Source organism: Tigriopus californicus, chromosome 1 (assembly GCF_007210705.1).
Source record: "Tigriopus californicus strain San Diego chromosome 1, Tcal_SD_v2.1, whole genome shotgun sequence".
Taxonomy (NCBI): domain Eukaryota; kingdom Metazoa; phylum Arthropoda; class Copepoda; order Harpacticoida; family Harpacticidae; genus Tigriopus; species Tigriopus californicus.
In genome coordinates this window covers 8,310,178-8,325,277 of record NC_081440.1, presented here as the reverse complement: position 1 = coordinate 8,325,277, position 15,100 = coordinate 8,310,178, and the positions used below count along the sequence as shown (strand labels likewise).

At 43.5% G+C, this 15,100-nt stretch overlaps 3 protein-coding genes across 4 annotated transcripts; 2 read left to right on the top strand and 1 right to left on the bottom strand.

The window, feature by feature from the left end:
* The first annotated feature begins 2,672 nt into the window (after nt 1-2,672).
* On the top strand, nt 2,673-6,561 carry LOC131876826 (uncharacterized). 2 transcript variants are annotated; one of them, XM_059222328.1, is made up of 2 exons: nt 2,673-2,697; nt 5,687-6,561. In XM_059222328.1, the coding sequence occupies exons 1-2, from the start codon at nt 2,679-2,681 to the stop codon at nt 6,469-6,471; spliced, it is 804 nt and encodes a 267-aa protein (XP_059078311.1). In that variant the 5' UTR covers nt 2,673-2,678; the 3' UTR covers nt 6,472-6,561. The 2 variants fall into 2 exon arrangements, with proteins under 2 accessions (XP_059078311.1, XP_059078320.1); XM_059222337.1 differs by lacking the exon at nt 2,673-2,697 and adding an exon at nt 5,458-5,603.
* On the bottom strand, nt 6,493-14,634 carry LOC131893621 (exportin-6-A-like). The gene is made up of 11 exons (XM_059243720.1): nt 13,609-14,634; nt 13,241-13,537; nt 11,847-12,037; nt 9,120-9,471; nt 8,938-9,030; nt 8,564-8,862; nt 8,024-8,496; nt 7,507-7,949; nt 7,122-7,427; nt 6,801-7,031; nt 6,493-6,729 (listed from the first exon to the last, which is right to left on the bottom strand). The coding sequence occupies exons 1-11, from the start codon at nt 14,170-14,172 to the stop codon at nt 6,625-6,627; spliced, it is 3,354 nt and encodes a 1,117-aa protein (XP_059099703.1). The 5' UTR covers nt 14,173-14,634; the 3' UTR covers nt 6,493-6,624.
* LOC131893638 (uncharacterized) lies at nt 9,756-12,109 on the top strand. Its single transcript, XM_059243743.1, has 2 exons — nt 9,756-10,244; nt 10,326-12,109. The coding sequence occupies exons 1-2, from the start codon at nt 9,798-9,800 to the stop codon at nt 11,820-11,822; spliced, it is 1,944 nt and encodes a 647-aa protein (XP_059099726.1). The 5' UTR covers nt 9,756-9,797; the 3' UTR covers nt 11,823-12,109.
* Nucleotides 14,635-15,100: the final 466 nt, after the last annotated feature.

The window sequence follows — 15,100 nt, the reverse complement described above, 5'->3', positions numbered from 1 at the left end:
AAATAATAACGGACAAGTCGAAGCTGTTGTTTTGACAACACTTGTGATCGTTATGGAAGTTTAGTGTTAGATTACTCTTAAGATGCTGATGCATTGAGATCAGAGCATACTGTTACAAGAATATATGTGTCCAGCTTAACAAATTGCTTAAAATACCATCGTATGCCAAAACAATATAAAGCATCTCTGAAGTTTATTTGCATCCTGGGCTTGCTTTTTTTGCTTCTGTATTTGCACCTAAAGGTCTTTTTTTCCGCATAATTTTAAGAACTTTAGTGATGCCATACTTGTCAATCGCAACTTTAATCAAGCTTAATCTTGAATCTTGACAAAATTATATTAACGTTGAATAAAAATATCGCTAGTACATAGAAATTAAAAATCGCAAAAAGTGACGATTTGGAAAATTATACTGTCAAATGTATCGTTCAAATATTTTAGGAACATGATAGGATAGTGTACGTAGCTTTTGGCACCTAAGTAAAATGAAAGTAATTATACATCTTTTGTAAGTTTCAAGTGACATTTTTTGACACTTTTAGCTTTTGAAGAAATCTTCAAGAAAATGGAAAAATATTATTTCTTGTCCTGTCATTGAAAAAGACAATAATATGCCATGTAAATAACTTGAAAAATGATTAGGCTATTTTTCGATCTTTTAAGGTGTAAAACGCAACTTTCAAGTTGTAATAACTTAGCACCTACTGAATAGAAGTGAATGAAATTTTACGTCAATACAGAACTAGTAGTGTGTTTTATACTAATTGACTACGTTTTTGACAATGATACATTTTAATTTACTTTAAGTGATTTAACACACATATCTGAGCTACTTTTAAACATGTGTATTTCACAAAAGTTGGTCCTTTTGTCTTTTTGACAAAGAAGAACATATCTAGATGGTTTGACATTTGAATAAACACTAAACCAGATGATATAACCACCGTGCGTAATGGGGAAAACTGAATAACTGATGTTGTCTGATTGATCTTCATGGAATACCTTTTTTCGGCATCAATACCGTTGATCAGGAACTAAATGTGCCGCAAAATCATTCATTCCCACACTGGCGTTTCCACAATGAACAGGTCTATGAAATTGTAAAAAGGTCAGATACACTTTTGACATTTGGGTATGATGTATCATGTGGACAAGGTCAAACAGACCCATTATCCAATGATGGATGATGATCTTGTTGGAATTGCTTGTTTACAACAGATTTGTTCAGTGTCTCAGTCAGAGGTCACATGACTTCAATCGTGCTTATACCGCAGGCGACATGTCCCCAGAAAGTAGCTTCCAATAAGCTGTAATGTCAATTTATGAGGGATGTTTTCGGCTAAATGAATACGCATGAGTGTGGTGATGACGGAAGATGAATTCATATCGAGTAGAGTTGCTCATCTCAGGGAACTAGTATTCGAATTCCGAACCCACTGTACGCAGCTTTCAGTCCAGAAATTTCCTTGCGCAGTAAATAAAAGATGATTTGATTGCAACTCTTTTCGCTTGTGTGGTAATTTCCAGGTAGGCCATCTTGTCTATGAATGAGGCATTGGCTCGATATAATTCCACGTTCATAGTGTTTGCGAATTCAAAACAATTGCAAGCTTCGTGTGTCATAGGAATTTCCAAATGCTGATTTCTACAGATGATCAACGCCGTGCTCAAGCCGAAACATTTTATGTCTCAACTTTAGCCGTGGCTAGAGAAAATATCTCAAACAGTACTCGATACTGCAAACTCTCAGTTACATCCCGATTTCATAACAACAAGTGAATTATTAATAGTTGTTAGTTGTTAGTTTGCCCAATCAAGATGGCATTATGTGTTAATATATACTTGCAAATAACAAATTTGGCTGAGATATTAGCAAATCAAGAATGCAACATGTTGTATTCTCGTTCTAGTCACCCATAGTTCTCCTTTATGCTCACTCGACCCCTTCTCTCACTGCTCTCCATAGTTACCCTTTTCCTGTATATATACCCGCCTCTCTATGCAATAAACATCTAGTCAACAACCACCACTCGCATGCAACATGGCGCAGTCGTAGGATCGACTGCTGCCCTCTGTTGAGGCTCTCCGTCCGGGGGATCGAGCATGAGGCTCTCCCATGAGCGGGATGGAGCATGAGGCTCTCCCCATGAGCGGATGGAGCATGAGGCTCCCAGACGGGATGGCGGATAGCGCTGGTGTTGGATGGATTGCCGTTTGTGCCCCTGGATGAAAGGAACCGATGCCCACTGCCCTGGATGAAAGGAACCGATGCCCACTGTGCCGTGGATGAACGCCCCGATGCCCACTATGCCGTGGATGAACGCGCCCGATGCCCACTGTGCCCGTGGATGAACGCGACCGATGCCCACTGTGCCGTGGATGAAAGCGACCGATGCCCATTGTGCCCAGGACGAATCCCATCAATACTTTGCCGGGAGATCTTACTTCCCGGATGTCTAGTCAATAAAAACGTTTCTAGTAAATTTGTAATTGGTTATTGTTCCTGTGCTGGCTCCCCAATCCTCCGGGAAAGGAGAATGTTGTATTCTCGTTCTAGTCACCCATAGTTTCCCTTTATGCTCACTCGACCCTCTCTCACTGCTCTCCATAGTTACCCTTTTCCTGTATATATACCGCCTCTCTATGCAATAAACATCTAGTCAAAACCACCACTCGGCATGAAACACAACAGAGGTTGTAAGTCTGACAAATTAAAATAACAATCACTCTACTGCCTTTGAGGAGGACGCCATTTGGTCTTTCCGATTCTAGAGCTTGCTGTCAAATGTACAGTCAAGATTGGCATCTCCAAAGATAATGATTGCCTTTTGATTGGTCGGCGGTTGCACCTCTTGTCTCGTTCAGTTGCGGACGAACTATTATACATAGGGTAGTTTCGGGATCGAACGGATCGAACCTTGAACCTGAGTGCTACAGCTCGGTCGCGCGTAAATCAAGTGCGCTACAATCACCGAGCGATAGGAGAAATCCAAATTTCAATGATATCAGGGAAGGAATACTGGCCTGAAAGTCCCTTGATCATATTTTTTAGGATTATCTTCGGGACTTTTAAAAATCAAAGCCAGTGCAATGGATTATGAGGTAGCTTTCTGAAGCAACTTAATAAGATCAAGAAGATATCATGGTCGTTATTTAAGCACATGAATTCAAACTCTCAATGGCTTCGATCAAAATTGCCGAACAAAAGTTCATGTGTGTAAATGTTTATTGCTTTATTCTTATTTACAAACGTCTAAAAATACCCGAAACGAAGCTCATTTTCTAAAAACAAATTCAATAAATATTCATACAAGCCAATTGAGAACCCTGCCTTGGATCCCAATTTTAGTTAACAGGCTCATGAAATTGGGATCCAAGGCAGGGTTCTCAATTGGTTAAAAAGTTTCATTCTGGTAGGAAGCAATTGTTAAGGTTGAGGGATCCCTTAGTGAATACATGATGTCAAGTCAGGTGTTCCCAGGGTTCGATCTTAGGCCCTCTTGTTTACAATATTCGTTTGCCCCGTTCAAAAGCTTAGTATCACTGCCAGTCTCTCTTCTTATGCTGACGATACAAAGTTAGTTTCTGGTAGGAATGGCAAGATTCCAGTAGCCTTGCAAAGGATTAAATCAAATCTACTCTTGGGTAACTGAGAGTAATATGCCTGAACGGAATGAAATTCCGCTCAATGACATTTGGGTCAACTCCTTTAAATACTCCATCGTAGATAATGGAGGTAACGAATATTTAGCAGGTCTCATCTATGAAAGATCTAGGTGTAGTCCTCCAAAATAATGGAAAGTTCGATGAGCATATCCAGCTGAAGGTGGGTAAGGCTTTTCAAATGTGTGGTTGGATATATCGCACGTTTAAGTCCAGAGATAGCATCACGATGCTAACTCTGTACAAGTCGATTGTCCAGCCACATCTTGAATACGCCTCACCCATTTGGGCTCCAATGAGTTCAGCGTTTGCAAAGGTCGAGCAAGTCAAAGATGTTTCACTAGGAACATCACAGGAATGAGAGAGCTCTCGTATTGGAAAGGTTAGAAGGTTGGGATTGTACAGTACTCAGAGAAGGTACGAAAGGTATCTGATATGTACGTTTTCAAAAGTATCCATGAGCTTTGTCCCAACCAGGTTTAGGGTCAATTCTAGTGACCGTAGAGGCTTAATGTGCGTTTTAGAGCACCTTCAAGTCTTCGAGAATCCAGGCTAGTTCGAACAATGAAGTCCACATCTCTTCTTTCTCGGGCTCCTTCATTGTTTAATTTGCTTCCCTGATATTCGTAGGGAATACGTAGGCTTTGTTGATCCGGTAGCATCTTTCAGTCAGACTTGGACAAATTTTTAGATAGCATCCAGATCAACCCTACATTCAAGGAATTAGCCGGTTGCCAACTCAAATTCGTTGGTAGACCAAATATCATATAGAAATTGAAAGGTAATAAATAGACGAATTATAATCTTTCATTTTAATAGTACTGGGGATTACATTCCCTGTAGCGGTTAGAAAAGCCCGTGAAAAAGCAAACCAAAAAAAAAAAATGCAACATTTACTTTTCATGCCAGTTTTTTTTCTTATAATTTCGCAAGACCTTCTCAAGGGCTCCCTTGCTAAAATTGACGGTAGTGTAAGACTCGAGTCCTCTGCTGGACTCAAATCTTTTGCCGGAATCGAGAATCGAGTCCGGCCCAAAGTCAAAAAATCAAAGGACCCACCCCGGCACTTGTCCGCCCTAACTGCTTTGAATTCAGTGAAATGATATGAATGCTCGTAGAATGGCGCATAGTCTAACCGTTGCGTGGAGCCGGAGCCGCGTGAAAACATAATCAATGATTTCAGAGTACTATTACATTTCTCTGGTTCTACATTCTTCATTTTCAGGTTCTGTAAATGGCAGGCTGAACAACATTGCACTTTATCACAGCATGATATTCAATATTCATTATTGAAATATGCTGGTATCGGAATTTAATTTCATATTACTAGTAAAACTCGAGAACACATCAGTTTCTTCAGTCTTTAGCGGAAAGAACATTCAGGGTCATGTTTACGTTTCTTCATAGCTATTTAGGGGGGTGCTCGCCATTGATTAGATGTCACTGTCAGTATATTAGGCCTCAGATGCAGTGGGTAAGTACTAGGTCGGTAAGTATCTATGCTTCTTTGGACACTTGCAACTATTTGACTCGAGCCTCGATTTGTGACCTGAAATGTCGAGTATGGGCGTGTAGTCAGAGGGAGAGGGAATAAATATAATCTAACTCTGGAAAGCCGACCCAACGACCACCGTCCTTCGCATCCCATTTGAAAGTTGACCTATATATATAAGTGGGGCGGGCCCGTATCACTAAGAGGTCGAAGACAAGCTGCTGAAATTGCTGAAATTGGCAAAGTTAGGGCAGTCTGCCAAAGACACTTACTTACTCTCCCTCTCTCTCTCTCAAGCCTAACCTCCGCATGTCTTTCAAGATTTAGACTTGTGTCTCTTTTGGATGTGGTAGTGGCCAGAGAGTGCTGCTAACTGCCAGGTGTGCGAAGTACAGTATCACATTCACAGGATCTTGAGCATCAATAAGAAGGATCATGGAGGAATATGGTACAAGCACCTTTCATGGGATTCATCTCATTTGGTCCATCGACCAAGCACTAACTCGCTTCTGAATGGTGCTTTTTTTGCAGATCACCCCATATTTACGTGGTTCCCAAGGAAAGAGGATTATGAAGCGCCTCCAACCATTTTGGTCACGGAGAGCATCCAAGAGAAAGTGGCTCGTCTTTTGGACACCATTCAGAACAATCAGGCTAACATCAAGGAGATCGTGGATGGAGACTCGGTGGGCATAGAGGATAAGATCTTCCGTACCATGGACCTACGACAGGATATGGACGACCTAGCCAACCTGCACAAAGAGTGCGAATCTAGTCCCATGGGCAAGAACTTCCAAGAGGATCTCAAGAAAGCCAAAGTGGGAATGATGAATTTAAAGGCCTATCTGACTCAAGTGGACACGATCGAGTTCGCCACGGCCATTCGCAACGAGTTCCAGTTCGAGATCGGCCGACATCTGATTTTCGTGCCTTGGTTGAACGAAGCGGAGATCAAGATTCGGGATGTGACCGAGAAGCCCAAATCGTTCGAAGAAGCCCGTGAGGCCGAGCAAAATGCTTGCCTGGCCCTGAAAAGTGTGGTCAAGGCCAATAACACATTGAAGCTCGTCCAAGCCGCCTGCGATGGAGTCAAAGGAGCCAATGTGAAAGTCAAAGAAGACATGGCCAGAATGCAAGAGCGATACTACGTGCTTTGCAAGCGCGCTGAGCAAAAAGTGAAAAACATCCAACACCTGCTGGTGGAATGGAAGCGAATGGAAGATCTTTTGATCCCCACGAACCTTTCTGAAAAGGACGACTACATACCCAAACAAGTCTTGATATTTCTAAGAACCTACGCCTTGTATTTCTCGTGAATGAGTGAGCGAAGATAATGATGCTGATCATGAGCCTTGTCTTTTTTTATTATCGTTTCATCCCTTTTTGAATAAACCAATCTATGATTAGTCATCATTCATTTCAAACGTAACTATAATGCTAGTAGAAAACGAGCACAACACTTGAAAAACTTAATTGAACGTAACTGGATCAGCTTTCAAACTCAGGTTGCAAAGCTTGTAATACTTGAAGTCTGTGACAAACCGATTGGCATTGGACAAAAACGTAGGTAGGTCCTAAAAGAGAGACAAATTGAATCATGAATGAAAAGCGAAAAGGTGAATTTCAAATCCACTACACAATTCACCTGGTCCGATTTAAAGCCAGAATGAAGGATTTGCTTTTGATTCAGATCCAAATCGGGATCTTGCTCGAGGAAATATGGGACGAAACGGTTGAAAAAAGCTTCAAAGTCCACCGAAGCCATGTGGTAAATACAAAGGGTGATTTCTTCGCTCAACAAATTATGACTACCTCGTAACAAGACTTGAAAGAACACGCTCAGAAATTGTTCCGTAAAATGTTCCACAAAAATGGGCTGGAAATGGAAGTAGAAAACCAGTGTCAAATTTGGAAAAAAAAAAAAAACAGAATCCTTGTCAAGAATCGATTCACAAGGCTGTATTACCTTGTGATAGAGCTTCCATCGATGATTGAGGTCTTCAAGGGAGGCCACATTTTGTTGGAACAACGTCACATCCGGTTGGAGGAAGGACTGTCCGAATGCTTGCAAAATAGCCATGAACTCCGCTTGGTGTTCAACTTTGTCTTGATTCATACTGACGCCATTTGGGGAGAAGGACGAATCGTTCGAGTCTCTCCCCGATAGCACTAAGCTCTTCACAACGGAAGGCTTGAAAAATAAACGCATATTGTACAATAGGATATTGTACAGCAAACGAAAAACCGAGCACTTGATTTCGGCTGTTGGCTTCTAAAAAGTGACACAGAAAACACCCATATTAATACGATGTGCCCAATTTGAGCATGACTTTACGATGTACAAAACTTACGTCAGCCACCAGAGGATAGATGTCGTTTATGACTAGGTTCAGTGTATCTGTGACAAACTTTCGGAACGAGGCATTCGGTTCTTTGACCACAAAATCGAGAATGGCCAAAAAACTTTCAGCCACGTGCATCCCACTGGATCCTTCATTAAGTATAACTTCTTTCATTTGATTCTTCCCAAACGTGGAGAGAATGGTTTGAATTGCATTTTCCACAGTGGTAGCACCCATTTGTGTTTTAAGCACGTCAAATGCCTTGTGAAAGAAACTAAATAGCCCTTTACAAACCCGAGTATTTTCCAAGTAGACGGGGAAGATGGCCAGGGACGTGTCAAAAAAATCCTTGATACAATGGTAACACAGCCGTTTACTTTGAGTCTTTTCGCTCAGAACACTTTCCACGAGATCTTGAATGATTTCTAATGAGCTTAGAACCACTGACTCAGCTATGACAAAACAAGAAACACTTGAAGTTTTTTTCATATTTTGGATGAACCGTACAAGAAACTGTTTACTTTACCCCTGATTTGCTCTTCTCGGTTGGACATGAAATTTGGCATGGAATTCAAACGCAGGAAAGGAGCATTGATGGACCTCAAAAACTTGGACAAGTGCTTTTGTCGCTCGTCCCATCGTTGATCCGGAAGTCCAGGCCAAGGCAAGAGCAGAACGTTGGCAAGGGCTCGAATGACCAAGCGGTTGGCATCGGAGGCCAAATTGAGATCACCGATGGACGAATATAAATCCGTAAACTCTTTTAGCTTCCAGATGGATGGAGGACGGACCGTGCCCGTGAGAGTGACCAAAAAATGAGCCGCCGAGTGGACTAATGCGGGCGAATCCCGTTGGCGAATGACGGGTCCAATTGTCAGGACCATGGCTGAAGTTAAGTCTTTGCACAAGACTTCATGATGTGAATCGGCCGAGGCGATGGCGTGAAGTTGCGCCAACCAATGGCACCATGCTTTCAAAGACGCGATTGTTGCAACCTGACTGAAAGTAACATGAAAGATCGCAAGTGAGATTGACAGAGTGATGAAGGCCTCGGAGGGTCTCTTACACTTGAACGAAGCCATCCTTGAGTTTCTTTGGCAAGTCTAGCGCGTAGAACCTGTTTCGCGAGTTGAAAGTGGTTAGAGTGATGAGCTCCTTCATCATCTCGTGCCCATCATGGAGTCGCTCCAAGAAGAACTCACCAATAAAAAGCGTGGAGAGCCTTCCCATGAGTGTCAGAACGGAGGAAAAATCCTTCAGGAATAGGAACAACCGTTCTTGATCTTGAGGACTTTTGGCACTCATAGTCGTCTTATGATCCGCAAGCGGGAAATATGACTTGGCCATCTCTCGCCAAAGCCAATACTAAAATCAGAGAAGAAGTCAAACGAGGTGAAATGCACTTCACGCTTCTTTGAAAGAATCTGAATGACTTCTTACCGCGCGTTTCAACACTTCTTCTGACAAGAGATCGCTAACTTTCATGATCACCTCAATGCAAGTACTCAAATAACCCCGCCATTCATCCACTTCCTAAATAGTTTTTGATGAAAACAAAAATTTAAACTCAAGGTGTCCAGCGATACGCCTGGTTTGGTTACTGATGTTGTCGACGAATGTACCTGATGGGCGCAAGATTGATCCATTTCACGGAATGGTTGAAGGAATTCGTGGGACTTTTGAAATTGTATCTTATTGAGCATCTCGTCCACTAAGCCTAGGAGACCTTCTTTGTATCGCAAGAGTACCGCGTGACCCTCTTTATTTCGCGTGGAGAGAGCGTTGGAAACATAAGCAATGAGAGTTTCCCAAATTTCGAGGCATTCAACGAACATCTCCACTTTGGACACCACAAAGGTGAGCTTGAACACGAGACTCATGAACTCGACCACATGAGCATGGGCGTTTGTCTCGAACCGGTGAAAGTGAGAGCCCATGAAAACCCGTACAAACTCGATAACCTTGTCCAAGAACCTGAAATGAAATCAGTTTTTGGCATATATTTGTTAACCAAAGTTCAAAGACTTTAAGCTGTGAACATTAAGCTCTCAGAGAAGAAAATAATCAGAAAATATACATATAAGAGGAGAGTAATTCAGAGGGAAGGGAACATGAAAGGAAAGCTACGAGTCATGTAGCCCCGTACTAAGAACCTGTGTAAGAGCACAGGAGGGATTTGAACTCTCATCGGTATAGGAAAAGCCGGCTTGGCAGGGCGCCAATGTTCTGGAAGCTTCTACCCGCATTGAATTTCTCGCTCAAAAGCACTTTTTCATTGATTCCGAAAGACCTCAGGGAGGATGCGGTCCAAACCATACTTCTTCGAAGAAAACTCGCCAACTCAATCAGTTTTACTTACGACCCTTTCAAGTGGAAATTTGAAGAAATTGGAGGAATTCAATAATTCAGAATTAGTGGATTTCTTTCTTTCCCAAGGAACCATCCCGGACTGTTCAGAGATAAGTTTACAACCCACCTTAAAACAAGACTTATCCGTCGCAAAATCTCTCAAAGATGAGGGTAATCGACTTTTTAAAGAAGGTCGCCATCTCGAGGCTCGAGAGAAATACACCGCTAGCATTTGTGCCTATCCCGTGGACTGGTCTAACCCGTCCAGCAACACGGAATTTGCCATCACTTTGGCCAATAGATCCGCTACCATGGACGCAGCCGGGAGTTATGAAGCGTGTGTCAATGACATTGACATGGCCTTGAAGTACGGTTACCCAAAGAATTTGCAATACAAGGTAAGCGTCGTGCATGAATCATGCATGATCATATTGGACAAGGAAGTAGAATGAAGCGTTGGCTTAATTGCCGTCTTACAGGTTTTCAAAAGGAAAGGTCACGCTTTGCTCCGGTTGAAGCAGTACATTCAATCTCGAAGTGCTTATGCCAAGAGCTTGGATATGATTGGCAAATCCGATTTACCTTCTAAAGCCAGGGACGAATTGCGAGCGAGAACCAAGAAGAACATGGGCATTTTCACCGTGGCCAAGAGCATCCAAGACAATCCGATTGCTTTGCCACTGCCTCTCATTTTGGATCAACCACCGTCGGAGAACAAGAATGCAGGGGTCTATGATCTTGACGTATTGTCGACCCCATGTCTACAACAAATCGATGAGCACAGAACGAATGTCACCCGAGACATTTCCCTGGGATCGTGCCTTTTCAAAGAGAGCCCCCGGTTAGCAATTCTTCTAAGTGGTGTGCCAGGCCTTCCACAATTGTGCCCGCATACCTTGAAACCATTGGTGGCACCCATTCCCTGCTCATTCGGAGGAAAAACCTTGTTCGCCAATGAGAAGGCAAGAGAAGAGGCCAACGCATCCTACAATCGTTACGAATGGCCTTTGGATCCTGATTATCTTCGCCAATCGCTGGGTCTGAGTCCTTACGCACGATTGGCTCTCCGAATGGTGCTCTCTGTTGATCCAAAGGATTTAGTTAGTCGAGGATGGGAAGAAGCCATGGCTCCAAAATTTGGCATGGTCTTGGAATCAGATGCCACGGTTCTTTCGGCCAAGCAACGGTGCGAACGAGGTATTTTGACCGCCGTGCTCCTGAAAATCCTTCGAAATATCAAATATTCAGAAGGACCACAAGAGTCGGAGACGAACTTGGTTTCATGCCTGTGGAGGTGCATTCACTATGTGGACTCATTCGCTTTCCCATTGCGTCACACAAAAATGGAAAAGGCTTCGGACCCGAAAGCTCCAAATCCAATGACCTTCAAGACTTATGGTTTAGGATTATTTCCCGGATATCGAAAGCTCCTCAAAAGCGCGCAAAAGCTGAAGCCCGAGGATGATTCTAACGCGTTCGTGACCTTTACTTTGAATCGTTTACTAGTCATTACTTATCGCATCATCAACGAAGGGGAAGCTCTTGTCCTCGTCAATGACGAAGAAGAGCCAAACGAAGTCCCACCAGGGGAAGAAATGAAGACTCGGAAAGAGCCTAATGACATGATCGTGTTTAAGTGCTCGAACCCGGCTTGCTCGGCTACCTTCCCTCTAAAGGAGAACACCAAGGAGAAGGTGATTCGATGTCCCGTGGGTAAATGCCAAAAAGACACTAACATTTGGCTGAAGTTGACCAAAATCCAGGAACTCAAACAAAAATGGAGGGCTTTACAGGGCTCGTTGTCCACGATGAAGCCTTGCGACCAAATCAAGGCCATTGAGGATTTACTAAAAGAATGGCAATTGATCGTGGCCAGGCCCTACCAAGACATTGACGACTTGGAACTTCATGTAAAACGAGCGGTTCAAACAGAGCGATGGCATGCGGAGCAAAATTGGCTTAAAGAATACTTATAACCTAAATAACGGTTTAGTACTTACGTTTCATCCATCTGGTCGAGGTTTAAGACGCGTCCAGCCTGATCCGTTTGTAACAATCGTTCCAAGAGATGAAAGCAGCTTTGAAAAAGGTGGAAAAGGGCGTCTTCAGTGGATTGAGGTACACAATTCTTGTACAATATCTCGTTGAGGACGCTCATGGCTAACGCGTTTAAACGGAGATCGCTTACATCCTACAAATCCAAGAATGAACAAAGACATGTGCTTACTTAAATCAAACTAAAATAAAGTCATTTATCAATGAAGTGGGTGGTCACAGTATTAATATGCTATTAGGTAGCTTCTAACTTTGCTCTCAAGACTGTCAAAGGTGGTTTATGATGTTAACAAATCAATAGGAACAATTTTGGTTGTATTAAAAATGTTGCTCACCGCTCAAAAATGTATCATTTATCAGTTAAAACACACTTTTTGGCACATCTGACAAAAGGTATAAAATATACAAATTATTTAATGAGTTAGTTGTACGTTAGTACACATTTCATGAGCATACAAATGGCTCAATGGCAAGTATATAAAACAGCTATTTAGCAATTCCAAGATGAGCGTTTCAGCTTTCGTCAAAATTAGCCGCCAAATACCCCTTGGCAATATTCATTATTTCTATTTCTTCAAGTGATGCTATTGATTAAAAATGGTTGCTTCAGTCACTGAAAAACAAATTAGAAATAAAGATTTTGGAATTCAAATTCTTAATGCCTACTACATATGTGATATTTTTGTCTGTTCAAAAAATATTGTAGCGTTCCATATAGCGGCTAATCTTTTTTATTTGAAGCATGACTAAACACTAGGTGCAAATTTGATCAAAAGTTCTTCCTTAAAATGGCATGGATTTTCCATGAAATTCCAACAAATTACTCAACTAGGTATACTCAGCACTTTTAAAAGACATTGATTCCAAATTATGCACTTTTAATGTTTGAAGCAACCTAATAAATAATTTTAATTGATTACAGCATCACACAAGATAACAAAACTTCGATGTGTCTCGGATCGAAAATGCACTTAAAATGTTAATTGATTAATTATTGCCAGACCTGTGGCCGTCAGCTCATTTGGGAGTCAATTTTGACGATAACTGATTATTCAATTTTTTTCAGCTAACTTGGTATGTGCTCATGAAATTTAAACTGAAAGTGAAACTGTCATTTTATAGCCGACTTTTTTCCTACGACAGAAATTGTTCTTAATTAACTGATCCCCAAAAACATTTTTGCTAGTCTTGATACCATTGTTGAAAGTTACGAAACGACATTATAGGAACCGTGTGGTCGTATTGAGGGGCAAGCATTTCATTTTTCGCGAGATACACGAACACAGTCGTCTCAATTTGCGACATGAAAATTTGCAACCCCTCGACGTCCATGACTTACCGCTTGAGAGTTAAGGCCTAAGACAGTGAATTGGCACAAGACTTGCAATAATTCAGGTGGCAGATGTTGCGCTAAAGGCAACCAGGAATACAGATGAGCCAAGGCCGACAGAGCCAACGCGGCCATCTCAGCGGATGGACCCGTTAAGCCCAAGCCGGGCAGAACGTGCCCACTCGAGGACACGGGATCGGTTCGAGGATGGCCACTGGGCGAAGGTGGTGGGGTACCCAGTCTGTCAGCGTGAGACACCGTGGACGCCAGGAGTGTGCTCAAAATGGAGACCAGGGCCGATAAGAACTAAAAGACGGACACAATAAAGCCTTCGATCAACATTAATTTCCTAGCCTAGTTTGACGGGTCCCGCCCACCTGGTCCATGTGAAGTTCGAGTAGCTTGCGTAATTCGAGTTGACGGGCGGTGGGCAGATCCGCACGGGGCGTGGCCAGCTCTTCCGAGGCGATAAGAAGCATTTCCAGGCCCAAGGCGCGCGTGTCGGGCGTGGCCAACCAATTATGCAGGCGGGGCGCAAATTCCGGGTAGAAATGCGGCCAATCCGAGCGGGCGATATCGACTAATAGTCGCATCAATTTGCGCCGCACAAAGGCGGGAACGGTGGGACCAGAGTCCGCGGACGTTTGGACAGCAGCCACTAAATGTCGATCCAAATGTTGTCGGATACGGACATGTTCGGGCCCGGAAAGAGCCAACCAGCGGGCGTGAATCCACGTCTGCAGGATGTTGAGGGCGTACATGAGGACATGGGGCTCGTGGGACTGGTCCAGGAAGGTCAGCGCATGTTGCCAAGAGTCGGATTGGTCCAGGAAAGCCCGCAAATGAGTTTCGATTTGCGCTTGACGGGCTGAATCCGAGTGGGGTCCGAAAAACTCGTGCATGAGCGCTTCCAAGGCCCGCACATCCGCACTCTGGGCCATCTCGCTCAACCGTGGCTTCTGCCTGGACTAGAGCGAGATTAGGGTGTGTCTAGGGCTGGCCCGAGAGCCCTACGCCGGACGGGGTTGGCCAATGAACGACCACCCGAGTCCAATTGAGACCTAGCTGGCTCAGCACAAGAGATCCGGGCTATGGCTGCTTATGTCAGACTGTCAGACTTGGCTGGCCAGATCAAACTTGGGCCAAAGTGTTGGATTTCCCTCGGCTAGAGGGTCGGGCTGCGTGGTCCAGGGTCAAGGCACCGGGGCGTGCCAATCATAGATGGGCGGTCGATCAATGGGAGAGATCTACGGGGACGGGGAACGGGTGGGTCAATGGTCCTGGAGGTTAGGTCGCGGGCGTCCTTCCAGCTTAACTGATGAATGAGGTTGGGAAACTTGAGCGATTTGGAAATTGGGAGGACAATTATTGAGCTTGCCCGCCAGGGTGACGCATGACCACCCCGGTCTCAAGACATGAAGAGTTCGGGCTTGAAAGCTAATGCTAATTAGTGGTGCACAATAGCCCCAATACATTGGCAATAAATAAGCCACAATCATCAAGTGTGGATTTGGTGCAAAAATCACTCTCTGCTTCGATTTGTCCGGTGTCGTCCACATGTTCGTCGGCTCCCTGCCTTTGTTGTGAGTTTGATGTATGTTTTGATATCGCTAGGGCTCACTGCTCACTACTCACCGCTCACTGCTCAGTCAGCTTGAATTTGGGGGGGCTACTTACTGTCTGCTGCCTTCTCATATTCCGTGCAGGGTGTCCAGGTGGGTCTGTCAGAAGGGGACGAAAGGCACAAACGGAAGGATTTACATCCTAGACTACTTTTTTTATCCACTACCAAAAAGAAGGTTGCGTGAGTCTTATTTCTTATTACAAACTTTTTTCCCCAGGACCAGGAGTTTGGTGTCTTTTTATTGC

Excerpts from the sequence above, each read along its gene's own strand:
- LOC131893638 (XM_059243743.1), top strand. The coding sequence starts at position 9,798 with ATGCGGTCCAAACCATACTTCTTCGAAGAAAACTCGCCAACTCAATCA. Across the intron at positions 10,245-10,325 it reads CAAAGAATTTGCAATACAAG|GTTTTCAAAAGGAAAGGTCA; the intron begins GTAAGCGTCGTG and ends GCCGTCTTACAG.
- LOC131893621 (XM_059243720.1), bottom strand. The coding sequence starts at position 14,172 with ATGGCCCAGAGTGCGGATGTGCGGGCCTTGGAAGCGCTCATGCACGAG. Across the intron at positions 12,038-13,240 it reads TAGGCCTTAACTCTCAAGCG|GATGTAAGCGATCTCCGTTT; the intron begins GTAAGTCATGGA and ends TTGGATTTGTAG. Across the intron at positions 9,031-9,119 it reads ATCAATCTTGCGCCCATCAG|GAAGTGGATGAATGGCGGGG; the intron begins GTACATTCGTCG and ends AAAACTATTTAG.